The sequence below is a fragment of the Triticum dicoccoides genome, chromosome 1A (assembly GCF_002162155.2).
Source record: "Triticum dicoccoides isolate Atlit2015 ecotype Zavitan chromosome 1A, WEW_v2.0, whole genome shotgun sequence".
NCBI lineage: Eukaryota > Viridiplantae > Streptophyta > Magnoliopsida > Poales > Poaceae > Triticum > Triticum dicoccoides.
The window spans coordinates 559,477,335-559,502,230 of NC_041380.1; the positions used below are offsets into that span (position 1 = coordinate 559,477,335).

Below are 24,896 nucleotides of genomic sequence, written 5' to 3' on the forward strand. Positions count from 1 at the left end.
GCGTCTTTTGCTTTTAGTTTTCATTTTTATTTTGTGCACCATGCTGGTATGAGATAGTCCATGGTTGATTTATAGAATGCTCATTTCACTTCACTTATATCTTTTGAGTATGGCTTTATAGAATGCTTCATGTGCTTCACTTATACCATTTGAAGTTTGGATTGCATGTTTCTCTTCACATAGAAAACCGTTATTTGAAGAATGCTCTTTTGCTTCACTTATATTTATTAGAGCATGGTCTTTTGTAGAAAGAATTAAACTCTCATGCTTCACTTAGATCTATTTAGAGAATCAACAGGAATTGGTCAATTGCATGGTTAGTCATAAAATCCTACATAAAACTTATGGATCACTGAATATGATATGTTTGATTCCTTGCAATAGTTTTGTGATATAGAGATGATAATGTGTGGGAGGTACTAGTAAATGGTTGTGGTTAGTAGGAATATTGGTTTTAAGGTTTGTGATTCCCGAAGCATGCACATATAGTCTCTCGTTATGCTATGAAGTTGGAGCATGATTTATTATTGATTCTCTTCCTTATGAGTGGCGGTCGGGGACGAGCGATGGTCTTTTCCTACCAATCTATCCCCCTAGGGGCATGCATAGTAGTATTTTGCTTCGAGGGCTAATAAACTTTTGCAATAAGTATATGAATTCTTCATGACTAATGTGAGTCCATGGATTATACGCACTCTTACCTTTTCGCAATTTGCTAGCATCTACGGTATCGTGCATTGCCCTTTCTCACATCGAGAGTCGGTGCAAACTTTGCCGGTGCATCCAAACCCCGTGATATGATACGCTCTATCACACACAAGCCTTATTATATCTTCCTCAAAACAACGACCATACCTACCTATTATGGCTTTTCCATGGCCATTCCGAGATATATTGCCATGCAACTTCCACCACTTCTGTTTGATGACTTGAGCATTCATTGTCATATTGCTTTGCATGATCATATAGATGACATAGTAGTTATGGCTCAGCCACCGTTCATCATTTTTCATACATGTTACGCTAGATCATTGCACATCCTGGTTCATTGCCAGAGGCATTCATATAGAGTCATACTTTGTCATAGGTATCGAGTTGTAATTTTTATTTTCTTTTAAGTTATAAGTAAATAGAAGTGTGATGATCATCATTATTCATTTTTAGAGCAGTGCCCTAGTGAGGAAAGGATGATGGAGACTATGATTCCCCACAAGTCGAGATGAGACTCCGGACAATGAGAGAGAAAAAAGAAAAAAGAAAAAAAGAAAAATAAAAAAAAATAAAAAATAAACAAAGAGAGAAGGGGCATTGTTAGTATCTTTACCACACTTGTGCTTCAAAGTAGCACCATGTTTTTCATTTGGAGAGTCTCCTATGTTGTCACTTTCATATACTAGTGAGAATATTTCATTATAGGATTAGATGCACACCCACTTAGTTTTCATATTGAGCTTTCATACACTTATAGCTCTTAGTGCATTTGTTGCATGGCAATCCCTACTCCTCACGTTGACATCGATTGATGGGGATCTCCATAGCCCGTTGGTTAGCCGCGTCGATGTGAGACTTTCTTACCTTTTGTCTTCTTTATATTTACCCCTATGATCATACTTTATTCCACCTATAGTGCTATATCCATGGCTTGCGCTCATGTATTGTGTGAGGGTTGAAAAAGTTGAAGCGCGTTAAAAAGTATGAACTAATTGCTCGGCTTGTCATCGGGGTTGTGCATGATAAATACTTTGTGTTAAGAAGATAGAGCATGACAAGACTATATGATTTTGTAGGGATAACTTTCTTTAGCGTTGATATTTTGAAAGACATGATTGTTTATTGGGATGCCTGAGTATTGATGTCTTTATGTCAAATTATAGACTATTGCTTTGAATCACTTATGTCTTAATATTCATGCCATGACTAGACATATGATGAAGTTTATGCTACGTAGCATTCCACATCAAAAATCATCTTTTTTATCATTTACCTGCTCGAGGACGAGCGGGAATTAAACTTGGGGATGCTGATACGTCTCCGTCGTATCTTTAATTTTTTATTGTTTCATGTCAATATTATACAACTTTTACATACTTTTGGCAACTTTTTATATGATTTATTGGACTAACCTATTGATCGAGTGCCAAGTGCTAGTTCCTGTTTTCTGCATGTTTTTTGTATCGCAGAGTATCCATATCAAACGAAGTCCAAATGCAACAGAATTTTACGGAGAATTGTTTTGGAATATATGTGATTTTTGGGAGTTGGAATCACTGCAAACGGAGGCCCACACAGCCCACAAGACACCAGGGTGCGCCAGAGGCCCCTGGCGCACGGTGGTGGGTTGTGCCCACCTCATATGTCGGTTGGATCTCTACTTTGGGCGCAAGGAAGCTTATATCCGGAAAAAATCATGTTAAAATCTCAGTGCAATCGAAGTTACAGATCTCCGGGAATATAAGAAACGGTTTTCGGCCAGATCTGGGGAACGCGAAACAGAAGAGAACAGAGAGGGAGACCCAGTCTTGGAGGGGCTCCCGCCCCTCCGCCGCCATGGAGACCAAGGACCAGAGGGGAAACCCTTCTCCCACCTAGGGAGGAGGCCAAGGAAGAAGAAGAAGGAGGGGGCTCTGTCCCCCTCGCTTCCAGTGCCACCGGAGTGCCACCGGGGCAATGATCGAGACGGCGATCTACATCAACAATCTTGCTACCATCAACACCAACTCTCTCCCCCTCTATGCACCGGTGTAACACCTCTTCTCCCTGCTGTAATCTCTACTTAAACATGGTGCTCAACTCCACATATTATTTCCCAATGATCTATGGTTATCCTATGATGTTTGAGTAGATCCGTTTTGTCCTGTGGGTTAATCGTGATCTTGGTTGGTATGATTGTATATTTTATTTATGGTGTTGTCCTACTATGCTCTCCGTCTCGCACAAACATGAGGGGCCCCCGCTGTAGGGTGTTGCAATATGTTCATGGTTCGCTTACGGTGGGTTGCGAGAGTGACATAAACTTAAACCCGAGTAGGTGGGGTATGACGTATGGGAATAAAGAGGACTTGATACTTAATGCTATGGTTGGGTTTCACAACCTTAATGATCTTTAGTAGTTGCGGATGCTTGGTAGAGTTCCAATCATAAGTGCATATGATCCAAGTAGAGAAAGTATGTTAGCTCATGCCTCTCCCTCATGTAAAATTGCAAGAATGATTATCGGTACTTGTTGTCGATTGCCTAGGGACAAATAACTTTCTTGTTGATAAAAGCTCTCTACTAAAACTAACTTAGTCATGTCTTTATCTAAACAGCCCCTAGATTTTATTTGCGTGCTCTTTATTATCTTGCAAACCTATCCTATCACACCTACAAAGTACTTCTAGTTTCATACTTGTTCTACGTAAAGCGAACGTCAAGCGTGCATAGAGTTGTATCGGTGGTCGATAGAAGTTGAGGGAATATTTGTTCTACCTTTAGCTCCTCGTTGGGTTTGACACTCTTATTTATCGAAAAAGGCTACAAACGATCCCCTATACTTGTGGGTTATCACTAGCCACCGTGCTTCACTGATGTACTCGGCGGGAAATGTGGTCTTTCGTGATTTGACGACCCATTTACTTGCTTCGGTGCTATAACCGAGGAAGACCCAAAAAACACGCGGTAGGGCGTCCCACGTCTCGGCAAGGAAGAATATATACATGCACCACTCGGGAGGACCCCGAATCCGCGCTATAGGGCGTGCCACGTCTTGGCACGGAGGGAAAATGTGCGTGTAAAAATATACTGTATCAGACGTAGTAACTATGGTTCGACCTCGGGACCCAGCCAGTCGGTCGAAAACACCCCACTAGACACATAGCTTCATCATGCTAACGTGGCATGGAGGATAGGTGTGGTTAGCTCCGTCTCGACCAGCCACAACGTATCTTGTTCTAGGCGATTCTTCTATTTTCCAAGCTTTTATTTAGTTATAATAACACCATGACAAGCTGGCGCCGCTCTTCGTTTGTGCCTGTGCATCTAAAGGTTAGACGATGGAGAGGAGAGAGAGAGAGGTCGTAGACCTGGGACCCACCAGTAAGTGAGTCAACGGTCATGCACGTGTTGACGAGGCACTCCCTCTACTCTACTCAATGTAATACTGTATAAAATCAAATTATGAGACAAAGCCAACAACCATTGTCGTTTCAGGCTATCGACTTACGCTTTATAGTCCAGGTTGCCAATTCGAATCTCGTCTTTCAAATTTGTTCGTTTTAGGTCCAAATTTGATCAATGACAAGTGGGACCCCAGTGTGTTGTTCCGATATGTTAATGTAGGATGGTTTTTTTTTGAACAAACACTTTGCGCGTTAGACAAGTAACGGCACGAGTTACACATACTTTGCAAGTTTACGAACAAAAATGATAGCGGCATAGAATATCACATCCACCCTGCAGCTTAGATACTATGGTGATACGAGTTTTTACATCGTTGGAACTAAGATCCAATGGCTTGGGAGTAGTCTTTGTAATTATGCGCAATTTCCAAACTCTCCAAGGGTTTTTTTGCAAATAAAATATTCAGGCCTCGTGTGTGCCATGCATCTTGGATCCAACGGCTCCCCGTTGCTCATATTAGGTGCTCCTCGTAACTTAATTAGCCGCTACAGTGATACGAGCATCTAGGTCGTATGATCTGTGATCAGATGCCACATGCGTAGTACTTGTACTTTCTGTGCAATTCCCAAACTCTCTCTGGCGTATATTACAAAAACATTCAAACCTCCTACTGTTAGCCGTTAGATCTCCGTGAACTCGTATCACCATAGAATCTACGGTGCGGGAGCACCTCATATTCTCCCGTGCGAGAAAACATCAGGTGCTCTCGCAACTTGGATGCTACGGTGATACGAGCTTCGAGGTCGTTTGATCTGAGATCCAATGGCATCTGAGCAGTCTTTATGCTTGTAAGCAGTGGTCGAACTCTTTGGGGGCTTTTCTGGAAAAGAAACATTCGAACCACCGAGGAGTTGTTGGGTCACAAATCCAACGGCTCCGAAGAGCTTGTATCACCAAAGCATCTAAGGTGTGGTAGCACATGATATTCTTACATACAGGAGAATATGATTTCCTCCTTCATCTTAGATGCTACGATGATACAAACTTTGAGGTCGTTGGATATGGGATCCAAGGGCATCTGAGTAGTTTTTGTACAAATTGTGTGCAATTCTCAAACTCATTAAGGTTTCCTGTAAAAATATTAAGACATCCTGTGAGATGCTATGAGAAGTTGCACAAATGAAGAGCCAATGTATTTTGGAACAAAGACCTGTCACATTAAGGCAAACGCTTTCACTATTGAAACCGTGGGCGTTTACATGCCGCCACAAGTCCAGCTTCTCATCGGCAGGTGTCGTCCGAGCAAGCGTGTGAGTCGACGGGAGGCGTGCAAGCAGACCGTTGCGCTGGCTGACAGGGAGGCGTGCAAGCAGACCGCTGCGCAGGCTCACCGGGAGGCGAGCCCTTTGACCAGGCTCCGCCGCCCACCTTCGTCCCGACTGTTTCCACTTTTAATGTTGCTGGTGCTGCAGTTTAAAATCAACCCAGCACTACCAGGTATCGCTACAATCTTCTCCCTTCCTCTCCGATTCTCCTGTCGTCTACCTCCAACTAGCCTGACCTAACCATATGCCATGCCGCATCACGATGGTCTGCCCTAAGTCTTCCAGTTTCCTGAGGAAGACACCCAGCCGGAGTCTCAAGAACATAAGGCACTTTGGGACGAGCTTGAACCAGCCTTGCGGGAAGACGCCGTGCCTGTCCCCACTCCCGTTCCGGCTCCCGTCGCCCCGACTGCTCCAGCGCCAATCCCCGTGGCATTGATGGGCTGGGAGCCGCACATTGTCGCCGATCTTGATGCCACGGGGTTCCACGAGGTCCCCGCCGACTTTCACATTCTCGTGCACCTACCAGCGCATGCGCCTGTGCCGGTGTCCGTGCACACGAATGTCTCCACCGCGCCATTGCCAGCGCCTGTCCCCGAGCGGGTGCCAGTGCCCTCCTCAGCGGCATGGATGGCCACCGTCGACCGCTTCCTTGCACCAACGCCAGTCGCCTCCTCCTGCCAGTCGATTCGCTCCTAGAGACCGAAGTCCAGAACATTGTGGCCTTCCTTGAAGCTAGGGCCAATGTTTAGGAGTACGCCAACAATGGTGCAAGACGCTGCCGTCGCCGTCGGTCAGTGGCCCGACGATACACAAAGCACGGCAGAGGAGCTGCTTCCCACCGCAAGACGCCGCCACCGCCGCCGTGTAATCTAAATTTGCCGTGAAAAACGTTCTGATTGCCATGCTTAAAATCTGAACGTTTATCATTTCCGTTTATTTTAGATCGATCGTCGTATGAATATAAAGTTGGAGTCAGACTGAATGAAATCTATGGTTTGATCGATTGAATGTTCTGCTAGAGCCGTATCAAATTAAATATAAAATGTCATCAAGCCACATGTATTCCTTCTCATCCAACGACTTAGACTGCTTCACGAGCGCTCAACACGTTTAGCGTGCAGTTAATTTCACGCCGAAAATAGTGCTAATCACATAATAACACGCAAATAATATCCTACTTAATATCCGCATGTACGTAATATACTTCCAAATTAACGTGCATTGCATGTACACATTAACTAGTACTACTAGTACGTGAAACTGGTGCCGTAACTTGTGAACGCGTTCAAATATGGTCAACGGCAACATCGCCCGCGAGTTCTTCGTGTTTGCTCGTGCGTCTAAACACGGAAAGGGAGGAGAGAGAGCACACATGGAACCCACCAATAAGTGAAGGCGAATAGTACATGCTAATGAGCCGGTCCCACTAATGTACTAAAAATAATATTACATGTTATCCATTAAATAGGCCGTGGTAATATAAAAACATTATATGAACAAAGGGGGTACAACAAACATTGTTGTTCTACGTATGTTGCCTATTGACGTGCGGCTTGAAGGCCCTGGTCGCATGTTCGATCCTCGTCCTTTATTTTTTAATTTGTATATGGGTCCAAATTTGTTTGATGACAGGTGGGCCCCTTTGCGTGTAGTTTGTAGCACTTTAATTTGTGGGTCGAAATTTTTTCCATTCCAGGTGGACTATCAGTGTATAGTTTTGTAGCTTATTTATAATAATTAAAGAGAAAACAGAGTTTTTTGCAATAATACCATAATGCGACGTTGAAGGCGAGAAAGGACGTGCGAGAGAGCAATGACCGAGCCAGAGGGAAATCAATTGGGGGAGGTGCGGGGGTTGCAACAGTGTTTGGAGTAGTTGTGGGACGAATGATACGAAAATATAATCTAAACCCACCGGAATAAATGCATACACAAATTAATTCAAGGTTGGATTCCCCTCGCAATGTAAATAGCTCCGGCTTTGCGAGTTGAGGTAGCTTCAAATGTGTGGAAGATACGGCGTGAGAAAGTGAGGTCAATCGAGAGACATATAGATAGAGAGACAAAGTGAGTGTGGTCCGACATTCATTGAAAAGATATATATATGATTTGGAGAGATATTGTCCGATTGAGCTTTTGGGAAGGATGAGGGCTGTAAGATAGAGCTTGATAGATGATCCAGTCACAGACATGTAGATATATTTTGTGCGTGGGAGGAAGTAAGGTCAATCAATTACATATATAAAGGGGGAGAGATTGAGCGAGTGTGGGTCGTCATGCGATCGAAAGAGTGAGACGGGTTGGAGAGAGTGACCTAGATAGACAATGTGCGTGAGAGAGTATACAATATGAATATGTCGAATTGGGCTCAAACATGGAGATATATCGTTTGTGTCCGAAAAAGAGCGAGGTCAATCGAGACACACACACACACACACACACACACACACAGAGAGAGAGAGAGAGAGAGAGAGAGAGAGAGAGATCGAGCGAGCGTGGCCCGCCATGAGGTCGAAAGAGTGGGAGCGGCTTGGATGTACTGACCTAGATAGACAATCTGCGTGAAAGAGTATAGAGTGTGTCGATCAAGGCCCGAACAGGGAGATATATCATTTGCGTGTCAAAGAAAAAGAGGGGTCCGAATTGGACTTGGAGTCCTAGTAGGAATCCTCGCCTTGGGGGCCAAGGCGCGCCTTGGCCGGCCTCCTCTCCCCTCCCTCCTTTATATACATGGGAGTGGTGCGCCTCCTAGACACACAATTGTTCCAAGCCGTGTGTGACACTTCCCTCCACCGTTTACTTCTCCGGTCATATTGTCGTAGTGCTTAGGCGAAGCCCTGCGCGGATCACTTCATCATCACCGCCGTCGTGCTGACGAAACTCTCCCTCGACACTTTGCTGGATCAAGAGTTCGAGGACGTTATTGAGTTGAACGTGTGCAGAACTTGGAGGTATCGTACGTTTGGTACTTGATCGATTGAATCGAGAAGACGTTCGACTACATCAATCGCGTTAAACTAACACTTTCGCTTTGGTATACAAGGATACGTGGACACACTCTTTCCTTTTCGTTGCTATGCATCTCCTACATAGATCTTGCGTGATCATAGGCAATTTTTTGAAATTACATGCTACGTTCCCTAGCAAAAACTTAGTGAAGTAAATATATTCCACTAAAGTTTACTCCTCTATTTTTAAGGATCGGTTAGAAATTCCCTAAGCACACTTGGCCAGCACATTTTTTGTAACGTGGTGGTGGGGAGAGCGGGTGCCCGCCCGGGGAAGAGGAGAGGTTGTCGTAGACGCAGCCAGGGCGGCTGGGCGACCGCACTGGGCTACGGCTGCTGTTGTGAGAGAAGAGAGGGGGAACACTTTCTCTCATATGACTGATCCTTCCCAAATCATCAAACAACTGCTACATCGTCGATTTGTTTTTCCATCACACAGACTGACTTGTCTGATGGAGGGGATCAGTAATCTGACCCCTAGTGTTTCGATGAAGCATGCGCATTTAGTCACAAATATGCCTTTTTTTTCAATAGAAAAATTTAATATATTCATCAATCATGGCAGCACAGAGAACACTGTAGATAATAGAAATTACATCCGGGTCCATGGACCATCTAACGACGACTACAAGCACTGAAGCGAGCCAAAGGTGCACCGCCATCATCGATCCACCTTCATTGGAGTCAGGCAAACCTTATTGTAGTAGGCAGTCGGGAAGTCATCATGTTAAGGCCTCAAAGGACCAGTGTACCAGAGCAGCAACCATCGCCGATGAAGAGAGTTGTAGAGCGGAAAGATCAAACCTGTAACCACATAAACGAACAAAAACATGATCCAAATAGATCCATCAAAGACCATTACCGACTAAATTTCGTGAGATCCGATGAAGGCACACCTCTACATGTCCTTTGATAACGCTATTCACACCATCGAGGCGGGAATAGGACGTAGTAGACATTGTTTCTACTGAGAAACATCGTCACTGTCACATAGCCCAAACCAAGATATTGAACCTAACAAAAATGAGAACGGGTCTCTCCCGCCGGCGGGGGGATCCTCCGCACCTCCATGGCCCAAAGGCCAACGGAGGTGGGCTGGATCGACGGCGGCGCTGGCGGGAGAAGGAGACTTTTGTTAAGGAGGAAAGACTCACGCTCAGTCACAAATATGCTTTTCTTTTACCACATCATAAACTATGTCCAGGGAACCGACCAATCTTAATTCACGGCAACTATCATGTGATCCGTAGCAAAGCACGAGTTTTGTGTTAATTTACAATAATATACATGTAGTACTCTCGCAGTGTCACTAGAATAGGAGAAGTGGCGCGCAACGACACACTTAGCAGGTTTTGCGAAACGAGCAGCATCTATAAGACGTTATTTGACATTGTCATAGACTCTGAAAACGTCTTATAAAAATTATACTCTTTCCGTAACTTAATATAAGACAATTTTTTGACACTGTCATAAACTCCGAAAACGTCCTATAAAATATTATAGAGATGCTAGTATTTTATAAACAAGCGGCATGTATATAAAAATATATTTATTTTCTCTCTTTGCAATACACGGCGTATGTGCCAGTTGAAACTAGACGCCAACACAATGTTCACCCCTTAACACTGGGGAGCAAACATTGGGCTATTCTTTTTCTAGTAACTGGAAACAGAATGGGTGGTTGTAATATATCTAGGGAAAACCTTCATGGGACTTTATTGATTGGCAGATCAACTTACATCGTCCACACATTCAAAGTAAACTTAGGTGACATACAGGGGACAAGGGTATGTGTCGCTCTATTACTTTTCCTAGGACAATGATCAAAAGAGATGGAGCAAAACCTGTGTGCAAGGTTAGTGCATTCCTTGTCAATTGATGTTGTCGGGCTGATGGAATTTACCCCATTCTTCATGATGTCGAGTACCTCCACACAGTCATGGTTTGACAAAGATCTTGTTACACCCAGTGGGCTGGCGAGAATTAGTACATCCCAGAGTGCATGCGCTTCAATGTTTAGTGCATCTGCAACACATGTAACACGACAGCTTTCAGGATGTAAATCTAAGGTCTGGCCTTAATTGGTTGTGCCTGACAGTGGCCTTATTGAAAGCATTGTTTTGAGAGCGTGTATTTTATTCAGGATGTAAACCTAAGATCTATGATCGGGTGACGACGGCGCTTGTGCACTGTTTCCTTCTTGAAGGCGTCGCTTTTGGAGGATTTGAACTTCAGTGTTGTCATGGTGGGGGTTCGTGCTGCAGTTATAAGGATATTTTGTTGTTGCAGAGACTAGGCGTAATTGGTATCTCTGCGATATTAATATATTTTCTGTCAGAAAAAATATAACACGACAACAACTAGCAAAGATGAATACACCATGCTTGTCCCAAATAACAGAACTAGTGGCACCTGAGCCCTCATCAGCAAAGAAGGTTGTGTCCATATTCAGTTTAACAAAACCTTCCCTTGGATCTTCCCAACCATGGCATCGGATCACAAGGCTTAGCGTCGACGCTAATAGTAATTTGGTGTTGGCGCCGCAATCACTTGGGCTCATCAGGCGAGCATTTGTATACTCTCCTCATGAACAACATGTATCCGCTCCCATCACGCATACCATAATGTTGTAACAAACAATTCTTTCACTCAACTTGGAAGATGATCGCCATCTTATATTATTGCGTTAGAAACTTATACTTGCTTACAGAACCGAAGATCTGATGAGGGAAATCTCTTCCGCTTAATTAATTGACGAGGCAAATATTTTGTCTAGTTTCAAAAAGAGAACTGAAGATCCCACTCGATCACCACATAGGCTTTAGAAATCTCAGTGTGGAGATCGAGGTTTCCCCGGACTTTCTTCGCCTTGCGACACCAAAAGAATGCATCTAGGGTATCTTCACAATGCATTCTGCATGGCATAAACTGCTCGGGATAATATGTATGTTGCCTAGAACAAAATTGAATGTCACAGTGCCACATAAAAGTGTGCAAACAAAAGATTTCAAGTCTAGAGACTTAGGGCCTCGATTCGTAGGATTCTTAAAACATAGGAATAGAAAAATTATAGGATTGTAGTGGCATGCCCACTTGAATCCTATATGAATAGCAAGGAGTGTTTAATGCCATAGAAAAAAACAAAGGAATTGTAAAAGGAGGTCAGAGTGGATATTAGATTTCCTATGAAATGTAGTACAAGATTTCATAGGGAAAAAATCCTATGGGATCCAATCATGTGAACCGAGGGACCAACATAGGAAAAATTCCTAAGAATTTAAATCCTCCAAAAATTCTATGGAATTTCTTTGAATCAAAGGGCCCTTAAGGTTTCTGCGAAGGTGTGGATAGTTGTAAATTGGCCATGTTATTTTTACCATTTAAATTCAACTCAGTAAGTTATCCAATGATCAATCAAAAGAGAGTAAATTGCATAGGAACATTTCATGTTAAACCAACAGGCAACTAGAGTGGTCAAAATACAACAAAATAAAAACACATATGACATGGGAAGCGTAACAATGAAGAGATCAATCGATCATGTGGTGTCACGATTGCATGTGTTGCATTATGGATTTTTGGGGTTTCGTATTAATAGACCTAACATACTTAAAATAATATTTTTGTAACATTCAAAATACTTTTACACCAAATCGAAAACAATTCAAATACTTTGAAAATGTAAAAAAAACAAGTATAAATTTTTTCAAAGACTTAAGAAATTAAAGATGCGAAATCAAGTGTCACGATTTCCTTCCTTGCGATAGGTTACAAATATCGCTTCAATAATCTTGCAACAAATTTTCACTTTAAAATACCCCCCCCCCTCCCGCGATCCAAATAACTTTTGTGGTTTTAGTTCAATTAAAACCACAAAGTTTATATAGGATTGGAGGGAGTAGTATTCCAATGAAATTTCATCTTTTCCAACATTTTTTCAGTGGTCACATCAACTTAACAAATGTTCAATAATACTTCACATTTTATTTTAACTATTTCATTCATATTACAATTTTTAATGAAGCATATTTTTTTAAAAAGAAGTAAACAATGAAATATTCGATACCTTTATGAAATGTTTATGAATTTGTATATGACTGAAATAATTGAACTTTGTGTGAAATGTCTCTAAACTGATCCTGAAGATGATTCAAATATGACTGGAATAATTGAAATATCTGTGATATCTATAAATGATTTTGTAAAAAAAGAGTTTTAAATGCAGGAAACTAATTAAATTTGATTGAAATATGACTAGAATAATTGAAATTTGTGCAAAACCTTGTGATATGTTTATGATATTGATTGAAATAATTGCATTTCCTGTGGTTGTCCGTGCATATTTTTAAACAATGATATCTCACTGGTATAACTCAGAAAAATGAATAGAATTGATTTCTTAAGAATGTGCTGAAGTAAATGCCAATTCTGATCAAAATATAACACACAAAAATATTTGTAGATGTTTTACTGGAAAAAGATGAAATATTTGTGAAATTGACTTGAAATATGCAAGATTGGTATACTGGAATAATGTCCAACGTCTGCAAGTATTAAGTAATAAACCAGAGCATTGCAGAGAATGATGCTAATCCATCATAGCACGAGGGGTGCATTGTCATTGTACCGATGCACTCCACCATCCTTTGAACCACGTCCTTGTCGCATACGTCATTTAATTAGGACATTAAGGAACATACTTAAAAAATAGCGATTACGAATGTAGACGCACACAACGACACAACGCCTACTGAAAAATGGGTTGGAGTTGTGGAGTTTCAAGATTGACGAAGTCACCACGGGCACTCAACTATCGACAGAAATGTCACCTCCTACTGAAACAATAGTTTGCATTAATGAGACACCAAAGCATCAGCTGAGATTTGATTGCTGGTGGGCTAGGGATACCACCACCCTCCTAACCATATATCCACTGGTTGGTTCTCTAAAGAAAGTGTGTTGAAACTATTTAAAATCGAGGATATAATTCATTTCCACTACACAGTAATAGTCTGTTGTGAGGTCCGAAGTAGGCGCCGATCACCGCTTTACTAGTTCAAGATATCGTGAAGTGTAGAAACCCTACATGCTAATTATTGTAGGTACTCCCTCCGTTCCAAAATTATTGTAGTGGTTTTGGTTTAAAATTTGAACTAAAACCACGACAATAGTTTTGGAACAGAGGGAGTAATATTCATCTGTCTAACTGTTCCTAACTTGAGTTGCCATATAAGCACCCAAGGTTCACTTACAGTTTATTAAACTACAATGGTAACTAAACAGTAGTTTGCCATGATACAGTTCTTACCGTGTTTATCGTACATGTGAGCAAGAAAATATTTAAGAGCGTCATAACACAACATCATAATAGAAGCAAAATTACAGAGCTAGCAATTCCTGTCCTTCACTAATTTATCCATGCAAAATTACAGAGTTAGCAATTCCTGTCCATAAATACATGTAGCTGCATGCCTCAATCCACCCCGCACAACCTTATAAAAGATGTCCCTAAAATACAAGCAAAATTATAGAGCTAGCTATATATCCCTGTCCATAAAATACGTCTATGCGTCCATCCACATACTTCATGGAGAAATACACTGCAATATCTGCCGAGCCATTCACAACACTAGAGTGAACGCTGTCACTATGCTTTCAGAATTCCTTTGCCCTAGTACACTTCAAGCCTAGGTTCAGGGGTGCTCAGTTTTTTCACGAACTTTCAGAAACATTGCATGCCAATGCATTAGTAAAACTGAACGAAAATGACTCTTTGTACAACTTTGGGGCTGGCCGGCGTTCAACCATACAAGCAAACGGGCTCTCCGAACAGACAGCATGATCACGATGGTCGATGGACCATAAGAAAATGAGAGCATAAGTTGCCATCACGAAGAGGGACCTCTGACTAAGTAACGCCCAAGTATTCATCGTTCTCATTTCTCATGGAGCAACACACAGGCTACATCCAGGACATGAAGCAAGCGGGCAGATCAAACCATTTCCCCAAAGATCCTTGTAATTTACACCATGATGTTACAATTTGAACCACCCATTATGTGTGCAGTTCACCGCAGTTGCCTTGATATATGGCTACAACTCGCAGCTAGCGAGCGCCAACGCCTCACTTGCCGGGGACAAAGTTTGTGGCAAACGCCCATGCGTTGTTGTTGACAGGGTCGGAGAGGTGGTCAGCGAGGTTCTCGAGTGGGCCCTTGCCGGTGACGATGGCCTGCACGAAGAAGCCAAACATAGAGAACATGGCGAGGCGACCGTTCTTGACTTCCTTCACCTTGAGCTCCGCGAATGCCTCTGGATCGTCAGCCAAGCCCAGTGGGTCGAAGCTGCCCCCGGGGTAGAGTGGGTCGACTACCTCACCGAGTGGGCCGCCAGCAATGCGGTACCCCTCAACAGCGCCCATGAGCACGACTTGGCATGCCCAGATAGCAAGGATGCTTTGTGCGTGCACGAGGCTGGGGTTGCCCAGGTAGTCGAGGCCACCCTCGCTGAAGATCTGGGAACCGGCCTTGAACCATACCGCCTCGCCGAACTTGACGCCGTTGCGTGCAAGAAGCTCGGGGAAGACGCATCCAAGCGCACCGAGCATGGCCCACCGGCAGTGGATCACCTCGAGCTCCCGGTTCTTGGCAAAGGTCTCGGGGTCGGCCGAGAGCCCAGCGGTGTCCCATCCGTAGTCGCCGGGGAACTCGCCGGTCAAGTAGCTCGGGGGCTCTCCGGAAAGCGGGCCGAGGTAGAGCACACGGTCGGCACCGTACCATGGGCTGCCTGATGAAACCGGCTTGGCCTTTGCAGCGGTCTTGCGCATAGTGACACGGGCCTCACCAAAGAGAGCTGATGAAGCCACGTTCTTCACCGACTTGCCGGCGAAGGTCGAGGAGAGGGACATGGTGGTGGTCGCCATTGCGCTGCTAAGGTGGGAGGTGTATTGTGTGTTCTCCAAACAATGAAAACTGAAGAGTGTGGAGATGGTTTGAGACGTGTGGAGGATGGAGCTATTTAAGGAACTGGAGCTAACATAGGGGATTGTGCTCTGGTCTGTGTGTGTGTACCGACAAGATAGATATAGACAGGGAAAAAATCGTGATCTTCGATGCTATTGGTGCAGCAGGGATCTCGTCATCCCTCAGGACGTGGCAACTTGAGACCCAGAGAAAGGAGATATGTTGTGGCTAGGCCTAGGGATCTTGTTGGAGAATGGAGACGTGTGATTGGATGATGGATCACATGTTGATTCTCACATCATCAGCTAGCTCACGGTCTGCATGCAACGTGGCAGTAAACTTGTCTCTGATGAAGTAGGCGGCGCAAGTGTGGTCAAGAAAGTGATGGCAATTTTAGGCCATACGATCATTATTTATTTCTTTATTACTTTCTTTGCTGGTGAACTATACATGAAAGCCTCAACATCCGAGAATACGCCATGTAAAAATAAAAGTTCGCCTCTTTTACTCCTACTAGAATAAAGGCATTACCAAAATGAGCCACGTCTTGAAAAACAAGAACATGTTAAGTGTGATTTTTTTAACTAAAGAGTAAATAACACCAAAGGCAAACACAAACTTGTCCACAGAGAGCATCAATTGCCACAGCGTTATTTTGACATCTTAGAGCATCACTAACTGAATTCTCAAAAACGCTTAACTCTTCAAAGGATTTCATGTTAAGGAGTTAAGTTGTAGCTAACCAAACCCTCAAACGGTTAACTCAAAAGTTTAAGAAGTTAAGCCTCGAAAGTTTCCCAATTAGCGTAAATTTGAGCGCCTCAAAGTTTCAACAAAAGATTCTCGTTGCTCCTCTCGTGCCCGCGGCGCCTCCTCTTCCTGCCCCCGCCACTGCAGGCACCAGATAGCCACTGCAGGCCCGGACACCCCAATTGCATCGGGAATGGAACCGCCCACCACCTTTGCACCATAGGCGACTCCTCCCGCCAGCGTTACACCACCAGCGTAAATGAATGCTGCAAGGATATGGCTCGGAACGAAGACCACCATGCTCTTTGTCACGCCGTCCACGAAGGTCGGCCACAAGGCTACGCCGTCACAAAGACAACCGGCCCCCCTTTAGTTGCTTCAGCCAACGGCAAGCGGATGAAGAAGCCAGGCGGGCAAGGCCCTCGATAAGGTGACAACAAAGAAGAGGGATAAGTCATCAACTTCGTAGTCATTGGGGAATCAGAGTGGCCGGGGAACGGTGGCGGTGGTTCCATCCCAATCGTCCTATGCTACTACAAGAGGAGGTTGCGGCGGAGGGAGTCGTCGTGGGGTTCGGATTGTTAGTGTCGTTGTCGCCTTAGATGGGGGAGAGCAGAGAAGTCGCTCTCGAGCCATCGCCTTTGCATCCGCATGGGAACCACGCAAACACTCATCATCCCTAGCTACCTAATGGGTCGGTCCCTTAGGCCGAATACTCCAATCAACCAATATACTGTGTTTCAGCCGCCAGAGTAGCGTCTCCTTAGGAGAGCCAGCCCACGAAACACAAACGAGGCGCCTAGATCAGATCAAACGGCCAGATCAGAAAAATGTACGGGCCAGGTGTCTGAAGGCGTGAGAGACTAGGGATTAGGTTCAGTTTTACCGTCCTAAATTCCAACTAAAAATAAGAATAATTAGCCTCAAAAAGAGTTACTTTTGTGTACCAAATTGTGTCATCCACTACATAGACAACAATTGAAAGGCCGTCTACTAGACAACCACAGGTACCGGCCCATCATGGCGAAGCCGACCGCATGCAACCGCCAAGGCTATATATCGCCCTTTACTGATTTCTAATAAGAATCACCAATGGGCGGGCGCTAGAAGGCCCGCCCAACATTATAGCGTGGCACACTGTTTTTCTTTCTTTCGGTTTTCCACTGTTTGTAGGTTGTTTTCCTCAAGTTTTCTATAGCGCTTTTTTCGGTTTTTGGTTTCACTTTCATTTTTCCTTTGGTTTTTTGGTCTCTTCATCTGTTTTTTCTTTTACCTTTCTTTTTTTTCCTCGTTTTTCCGTGTTACTTTCTTGGTTTTTTGTTTCTTTCTCTAGGTTTCACTGAGTTTCTCTGACTTTTTTTTGCTTTTGCCTTCTTTTCATTTTTCTTTTTTTCAACACATGTCTACATTTTTCATATGCATTGTATATTTTTCGTATACATTAGGAATATTGTTTTACACACGTTTAAAATCTTTCCAGTACATAATTAACATTATTTTAATATATATTTTGATTTCTAGTTTTTTTTTCATACACATTGTACACTTTTATACATCTAAAATTGATTTTATATAAATGTTTCACATTTTCAAATACATGTTTAATATTTTTACAAAATCATGTTTTGAACATTTTTAGTACATGTTAAATATTTGTTATGTACACGTTGGATTTTTTTAATGATAAACAATTTTCCTGAATTAAGCAAACATTTTTTTACATTGTACAAACCTTCTTTTTTCAAAATGTCACGAACACATTTATGAAACTTGTGAACATTTTTCTAAATGTAGCATACATTTTTTATGACCAATCATTCTTTTTTAATAATACAAACATTTTTTACAATGTATAAATATTTTCTATACACGTTCTTCATTTTTCAAATACAAGATTAACATTTTAAAAAATTATGTAAAGTATTTTCGTAATATATATATAGCAAAATGTGATTAAAAACGGAAGTGGAAAAACGACATGACATTAGCATGATGATGGGACGCGGTTACTGGGCCGGGCCAATACCTGCTGTAGGCGAGCTGTGGACCGTGGTTGGACTCGCAGGGGTTTCCTTCGCCCTTCAGGCTTCAGAGAGACTAGTACGGTTCCTAGCCAAGTGTCAAAAAAAATAATATTATGGTTCCTAGCCGCCGCCGTCCCGCCGCCATTACTGCCGGCCGTCCGCCGCGGAGCGCCCAGCCGGCCGAAGAAGCCTCCGCTGCCCCGACGTCGGTACAGGATCCCAGCAGCGCCTCCCTCCGTCGAGCAGCTGCTCCCACTAGCAACGCCTCCCTCCCTGGAGCAGCCGACCCCGCCCAGCAGCGTCACCGCCGGGAGCTACGCGGGCGACCAGTCCATAGGCAGGTAGCCACCACTCCTTCGTCGTCCCTCCTCCCCCCCTCTTCCCTCACCCACCCTCTCCTTCCTCTTGCATCCTCTATCTGTTCAATTTTTGTTCCTGATTTTTGTATGGGATGAGTACTTGCTGTAGGTTGGGTATTGTGCGAATATAATGATGACTATTTCTTGATGAGTGCTTGCCGCATGATTTTTCCAGTGCACGTTCGAGTTTACATGTGGATGGATTTTGCTTGGAATGTGTTTGTGATAATGCTTGTAGGGGCAAATGTTTACAAATTGTAGTTCGTTTTTTTTTCAGATGAGCAAATGTTTTGGTTTGAACATGATAGCTGTGAAACTTCAGTGAATGATGATATATGAAAAGGAAAGGATTAAGTTGTTTTATGTGCACGGTCTTGACCTGAAATCAAAGCTTAGCAGTTACATGCAATTCGAGAGACTAGGGTGCCGGAATGAGTCTAGATTGGTTTTCGGTGGCTACGGAGGCTTCTGGCGGCGGAACTCCCGATATATTGTGCTCCCCGAAGTTTTTAGGGTATATGGGTATATATAGGAGGAAGAAATACGTCAGGAAGGCACGAGGGGCCCACGAGGGTGGAGGGCGCGCCCAGGGGGGAGGGGCGCCCCTACCTCGTGCCTTCCTCGTTGCTTCCCTTACGTACACCCCAAGTCTTCTGGATTGATTCCGTTCCAAAAATAAGTTATGTGAAGTTTCAGGTCAATTGGACTTTGTTTGATTTTCCTTTTCTGCGATACTCTAAAACAAGGAAAAACATAAACTGGCGCTGGGCTCTGGGTTAATAGGTTAGTCCCAATAATAATATAAAAGTGCATAATAAAGCCCATAAACATCCAAAACAGATAATATAATAGCATGGAACAATCAAAAATTATAGATACGTTGGAGACGTATCACCTGGCGACGAGTTCTGGCTCTAAGGCCAGAGTGGAGGTTGGGGTCGTGAATCCTTGGAAGATCAAGTCTCCTCGGATGTCAGCGACATAATCCAAGTTTCCAAAACTAATCTGGTGACCTGGGGCGTAGCTGTCGATCTGCTCTAGATGGCCAAGCGAGTTGGCCCGCAACGCGAAGCCGCCGAACACAAAGATCTAACCGGGGAGGAAAACCTCCCCCAGGGCAGCATTGTTGTAGATTATTTATGGAGACATCGAACCTTCTGGTGATGACACAGCGGAACTCTCAATGAAAGCACCAATGTCGGTGTCAAAACCGGCGGATCTCTGGAAGGGGGTCCCAAACTATGCGTCTAGGGTCGATGGTAACAGGAGACAGGGGACACGATGTTTACCCCGGTTCGGGCCCTCTTTATGGAGGTAATACCCTACGTCCTTCTTGATTGATCTTGATGAGTATGATGATTACAAGAGTTGATCTACCACGAGATCGTTGTGGCTAAACCCTAGAAGTCTAGCCTATATGATTATGATTATGATTGCCTCTACGGACTAAACCCTCCGGTTTATATAGACACCGGAGGGGCCTAGGGTTGTACAGATTCAGTTTACAAAGGAAGGAATCTACATATCCGAACGCCAAGCTTGCCATCCACGCAAAGGAGAGTCCCATCCGGACACGGAGAGAGGTCTTCTGTCTTGTATCTTCATAGCCTATTAGTCCGGCCCATGTTACATAGTTCGGACGCCCGTGGACCCCTTAATCCAGGACTCCCTCGGTCCTTTCTGCTCCTACTTGCAATTATTATGAGAGAGGGATTACATCTCCGCCTCTTTATGTTTCCAACATGATAGAATTGCAAGAAACTGCTTATGCTATGTATTGGCCTTTACTTGATTGCATGAATTGTTCTTGTATGACATGCCGATGCATAGGAAGAGAGTTAAACTTCATCATTGCATGATATATGTTGCTTTGTGCTCACTACTAAATGCCAAATCATTGTTAATTCAAATTGTCTTTGATATACCTTGGGATCCGGGTGGATTCATTACTTGAGCACTTTATGCATAGCTTAATGCCTTTAAAGAAAGCGCTGCCAGGGAGACAACCTGGAAGTTTTAAAGAGTCATTTATTTCTATTGAGTGCTTTTATAAAGTTTAAAAACAAAAAAATATAGAGGGGAACTTAAAAACTTTTTCACAAAAGAGAAGCGATTGGAAGTTATGCATTGAAGAAGTGAGGGTCGACCTTGAACACTTGTGTTCATGCTCATGGAAACAATGTTGAATTTTTCATGAATATTATGACAAAAATAATTATCCCCTTGTAAAATTCCATTGTATTATAAAAATAATGTGCCAAGATTTGCCTTTAGGATGTTTAGATTGCTTGTTGGTTTGTGCGGTGCAAAACAGAAACTTCGGCTATAGTGCTCGATTTTACATTTTTTTTACTGGAACATCAAATGGTCCTGAAACTTTTTGCACTATCTTTCTATACAAATTGTTTATTTTTCCTAATTTTTTTAGAATTGTTGGAGTAATAGAGGTATGGTGAATATTCAGATTACTACATAATGTCCTATTTAAGACAGATTCTGTTTTTGATGCACTGTTTTGCTCGTTTTGATGGAACTATCGATTTTTATCGGTAGTATAAGCTATGGAAAAGTTATATTACAGTAGCTACAATGCAAAAACAAATATGAATTGGTTTGCAACAGTACTTAGAGTAGTGATTTGCTTTATTATACTAATGGGTCTTACTGAGTTTTCTGTTGAGTTTTGTATGGATGAAGTGATCAAAGATCGAGGAGTTCTCGATATGAGGAGAAGGAGAGGAGGCAAGAGCTCAAGCTTGGGGATGCCCAAGGAACCCCAAGTAAATATTCAAGGAGACTCGAGCGTCTAAGCTTGGGGATGCCCTGGAAGGCATCCCATCTTTGTTCAATAAGTATCGGTATGTTTTCGGTTTCGTTTCGTTCACGTGATATGTGCAAATCTTGGAGCGTCTTTTGCTTTTAGTTTTCATTTTTCTTTTGTGCACCATGCTGGTATGAGATAGTCCATGGTTGATTTATAGAATGCTCATTTCACTTCACTTATATCTTTTGAGTATGGCTTTATAGAATGCTTCATGTGCTTCACTTATTAGAGCATGGTCTTTTGTAGAAAGAATTAAACTCTCATGCTTCACTTAGATCTATTTAGAGAATCAACAGGAATTGGTCAATTGCATGGTTAGTCATAAAATCCTACATAAAACTTATGGATCACTGAATATGATATGTTTGATTCCTTGCAATAGTTTTGTGATATAGAGATGATAATGTGTGGGAGGTACCAGTAAACGGTTGTGGTTAGTAGGAATATTGGTTTTAAGGTTTGTGATTCCTGAAGCATGCACGTATAGTCTCTCGTTATGCTATGAAGTTGGAGCATGATTTATTATTGATTCTCTTCCTTATGAGTGGCGGTAGGGGACGAGCAATGGTCTTTTCCTACCAATCTATCCCCCTAGGGGCATGCATAGTAGTATTTTGCTTCGAGGGCTAATAAACTTTTGCAATAAGTATATGAATTATTTATGACTAATGTGAGTCCATGGATTATACGCACTCTTACCTTTTCGCAATTTGCTAGCATCTACGGTATCGTGCATTGCCCTTTCTCACATCGAGAGTCGGTGCAAACTTTGCCGGTGCATCCAAACCCCGTGATATGATACGCTCTATCACACACAAGCCTTATTATATCTTCCTCAAAACAACGACCATACCTACCTATTATGGCTTTTCCATGGCCATTCCGAGATATATTGCCATGCAACTTCCACCACTTCCGTTTGATAACTTGAGCATTCATTGTCATATTGCTTTGCATGATCATATAGATGACATAGTAGTTATGGCTCAGCCACCGTTCATCATTTTTCATACATGTTACGCTAGATCATTGCACATCCTGGTTCATTGCCAGAGGCATCCATATAGAGTCATACTTTGTCATAGGTATCGAGTTGTAATTTTTATTTTCTTTTGAGTTATAAGTAAATAGAAGTGTGATGATCATCATTATTCATTTTTAGAGCAGTGCCCTAGTGAGGAAAGGATGATGGAGACTATGATTCCCCCACAAGTCGAGATGAGACTCCGGACAATGAGAGAGAAAAAAGAAAAAAGAAAAAAGAAAAAAAAGAAAAAGAAAAAATAAACAAAGAGAGAAGGGGCATTGTTAGTATCTTTACCACACTTGTGATTCAAAGTAGCACCATGTTTTTCATTTGGAGAGTCTCCTATGTTGTCACTTTCATATACTAGTGAGAATATTTCATTATAGGATTAGATGCACACCCACTTAGTTTTCATATTGAGCTTTCATACACTTATAGCTCTTAGTGCATTTGTTGCATGGCAATCCCTACTCCTCACGTTGACATCGATTGATGGGCATCTCCATAGCCCGTTGGTTAGCCGCGTCGATGTGAGACTTTCTTACCTTTAGTCTTCTTTATATTTACCCCTATCATCATACTCTATTCCACCTATAGTGCTATATCCATGGCTTGCGCTCATGTATTGTGTGAGGGTTGAAAAAGTTGAAGCACGTTAAAAAGTATGAACTAATTGCTCGGCTTGTCATCGGGGTTGTGCATGATAAATATTTTGTGTTAAGAAGATAGAGCATGACAAGACTATATGATTTTGTAGGGATAACTTTCTTTAGCGTTGATATTTTGAAAGACATGATTGTTTATTGGCATGCCTGAGTATTGATGTCTTTATGTCAAATTATAGACTATTGCTTTGAATCACTTATGTCTTAATATTCATGCCATGACTAGACATATGATGAAGTTTATGCTAGGTAGCATTCCACATCAAAAATTATCTTTTTTATCATTTACCTGCTAGAGGACGAGCAGGAATTAAACTTGGGGATGCTGATACGTCTCCATCGTATCTTTAATTTTTTTATTGTTTCATGCCAATATTATACAACTTTTACATACTTTTGGCAACTTTTTATATGATTTATTGGACTAACCTATTGATCCAGTGCCAAGTGCTAGTTCCTGTTTTCTGCATGTTTTTTGTATCGCAGAGTATCCATATCAAACGAAGTCCAAATGCAATAGAATTTTACGGAGAATTGTTTTGGAATATATGTGATTTTTGGGAGTTGGAATCACTGCAAACGGAGGCCCACACAGCCCACAAGACACCAGGGTGCGCCAGAGGCCCCTGGCGCACGGTGGTGGGTTGTTCCCACCTCATATGTCGGTTGGATCTCTACTTTGGGCGCAAGGAAGCTTATATCCGGAAAAAATCGTGTTAAAATCTCAGTGCAATCGAAGTTACAGATCTCCGGGAATATAAGAAACGGTTTTCGGCCAGATCTGGGGAACGCGAAACAGAAGAGAACAGAGAGGGAGACCCAGTCTTGGAGGGGCTCCCGCCCCTCCGCCGCCATGGAGACCAAAGACCAGAGGGGAAACCCTTCTCCCACCTAGGGAGGAGGCCAAGGAAGAAGAAGAAGGAGGGGGCTCTGTCCCCCTCGCTTCCAGTGCCACCGGAGTGCCACCGGGGCAATGATCGAGACGGCAATCTACATCAACAATCTTGCTACCATCAACACCAACTCTCTCCCCCTCTATGCACCGGTGTAACACCTCTTCTCCCCGCTGTAATCTCTACTTAAACATGGTGCTCAACTCCACATATTATTTCCCAATGATCTAAGGTTATCCTATGATGTTTGAGTAGATCCGTTTTGTCCTGTGGGTTAATCGTGATCTTGGTTGGTATGATTGTATATTTTATTTATGGTGTTGTCCTACTATGCTCTCCGTCTCGCACAAACATGAGGGGCCCCCGCTGTAGGGTGTTGCAATATGTTCATGGTTCGCTTACGGTGGGTTGCGAGAGTGACAGAAACTTAAACCCGAGTAGGTGGGGTATGACGTATGGGAATAAAGAGGACTTGATACTTAATGCTATGGTTGGGTTTCACAACCTTAACGATCTTTAGTAGTTGCAGATGCTTGGTAGAGTTCCAACCATAAGTGCATATGATCCAAGTAGAGAAAGTATGTTAGCTCATGCCTCTCCCTCATGTAAAATTGCAAGAATGATTATCGGTACTTGTTGTCGATTGCCTAGGGACAAATAACTTTCTTGTTGACAAAAGCTCTCTACTAAAACTAACTTAGTCATGTCTTTATCTAAACAGCCCCTAGATTTTATTTGCGTGCTCTTTATTATCTTGCAAACATATCCTATCACACCTACAAAGTACTTCTAGTTTCATACTTGTTCTACGTAAAGCGAACGTCAAGCGTGCATAGAGTTGTATCGGTGGTCGATAGAAGTTGAGGGAATATTTGTTCTACCTTTAGCTCCTTGTTGGGTTTGACACTCTTATTTATCGAAAAAGGCTACAAACGATCCCCTATACTTGTGGTTTATC

The 24,896-nt window shown here is 42.8% G+C and overlaps 1 protein-coding gene across 1 annotated transcript; it reads right to left on the reverse strand.

Annotated features, from left to right (window-relative positions):
* Positions 1-14,343: 14,343 nt before the first annotated feature.
* LOC119289719 (chlorophyll a-b binding protein of LHCII type 1-like) lies at positions 14,344-15,457 on the reverse strand. The gene has a single exon (XM_037568969.1). It carries the CDS (start codon positions 15,354-15,356, stop codon positions 14,559-14,561), a length of 798 nt encoding a protein of 265 aa, XP_037424866.1. The 5' UTR covers positions 15,357-15,457; the 3' UTR covers positions 14,344-14,558.
* Between the last annotated feature and the right edge of the window lie 9,439 nt (positions 15,458-24,896).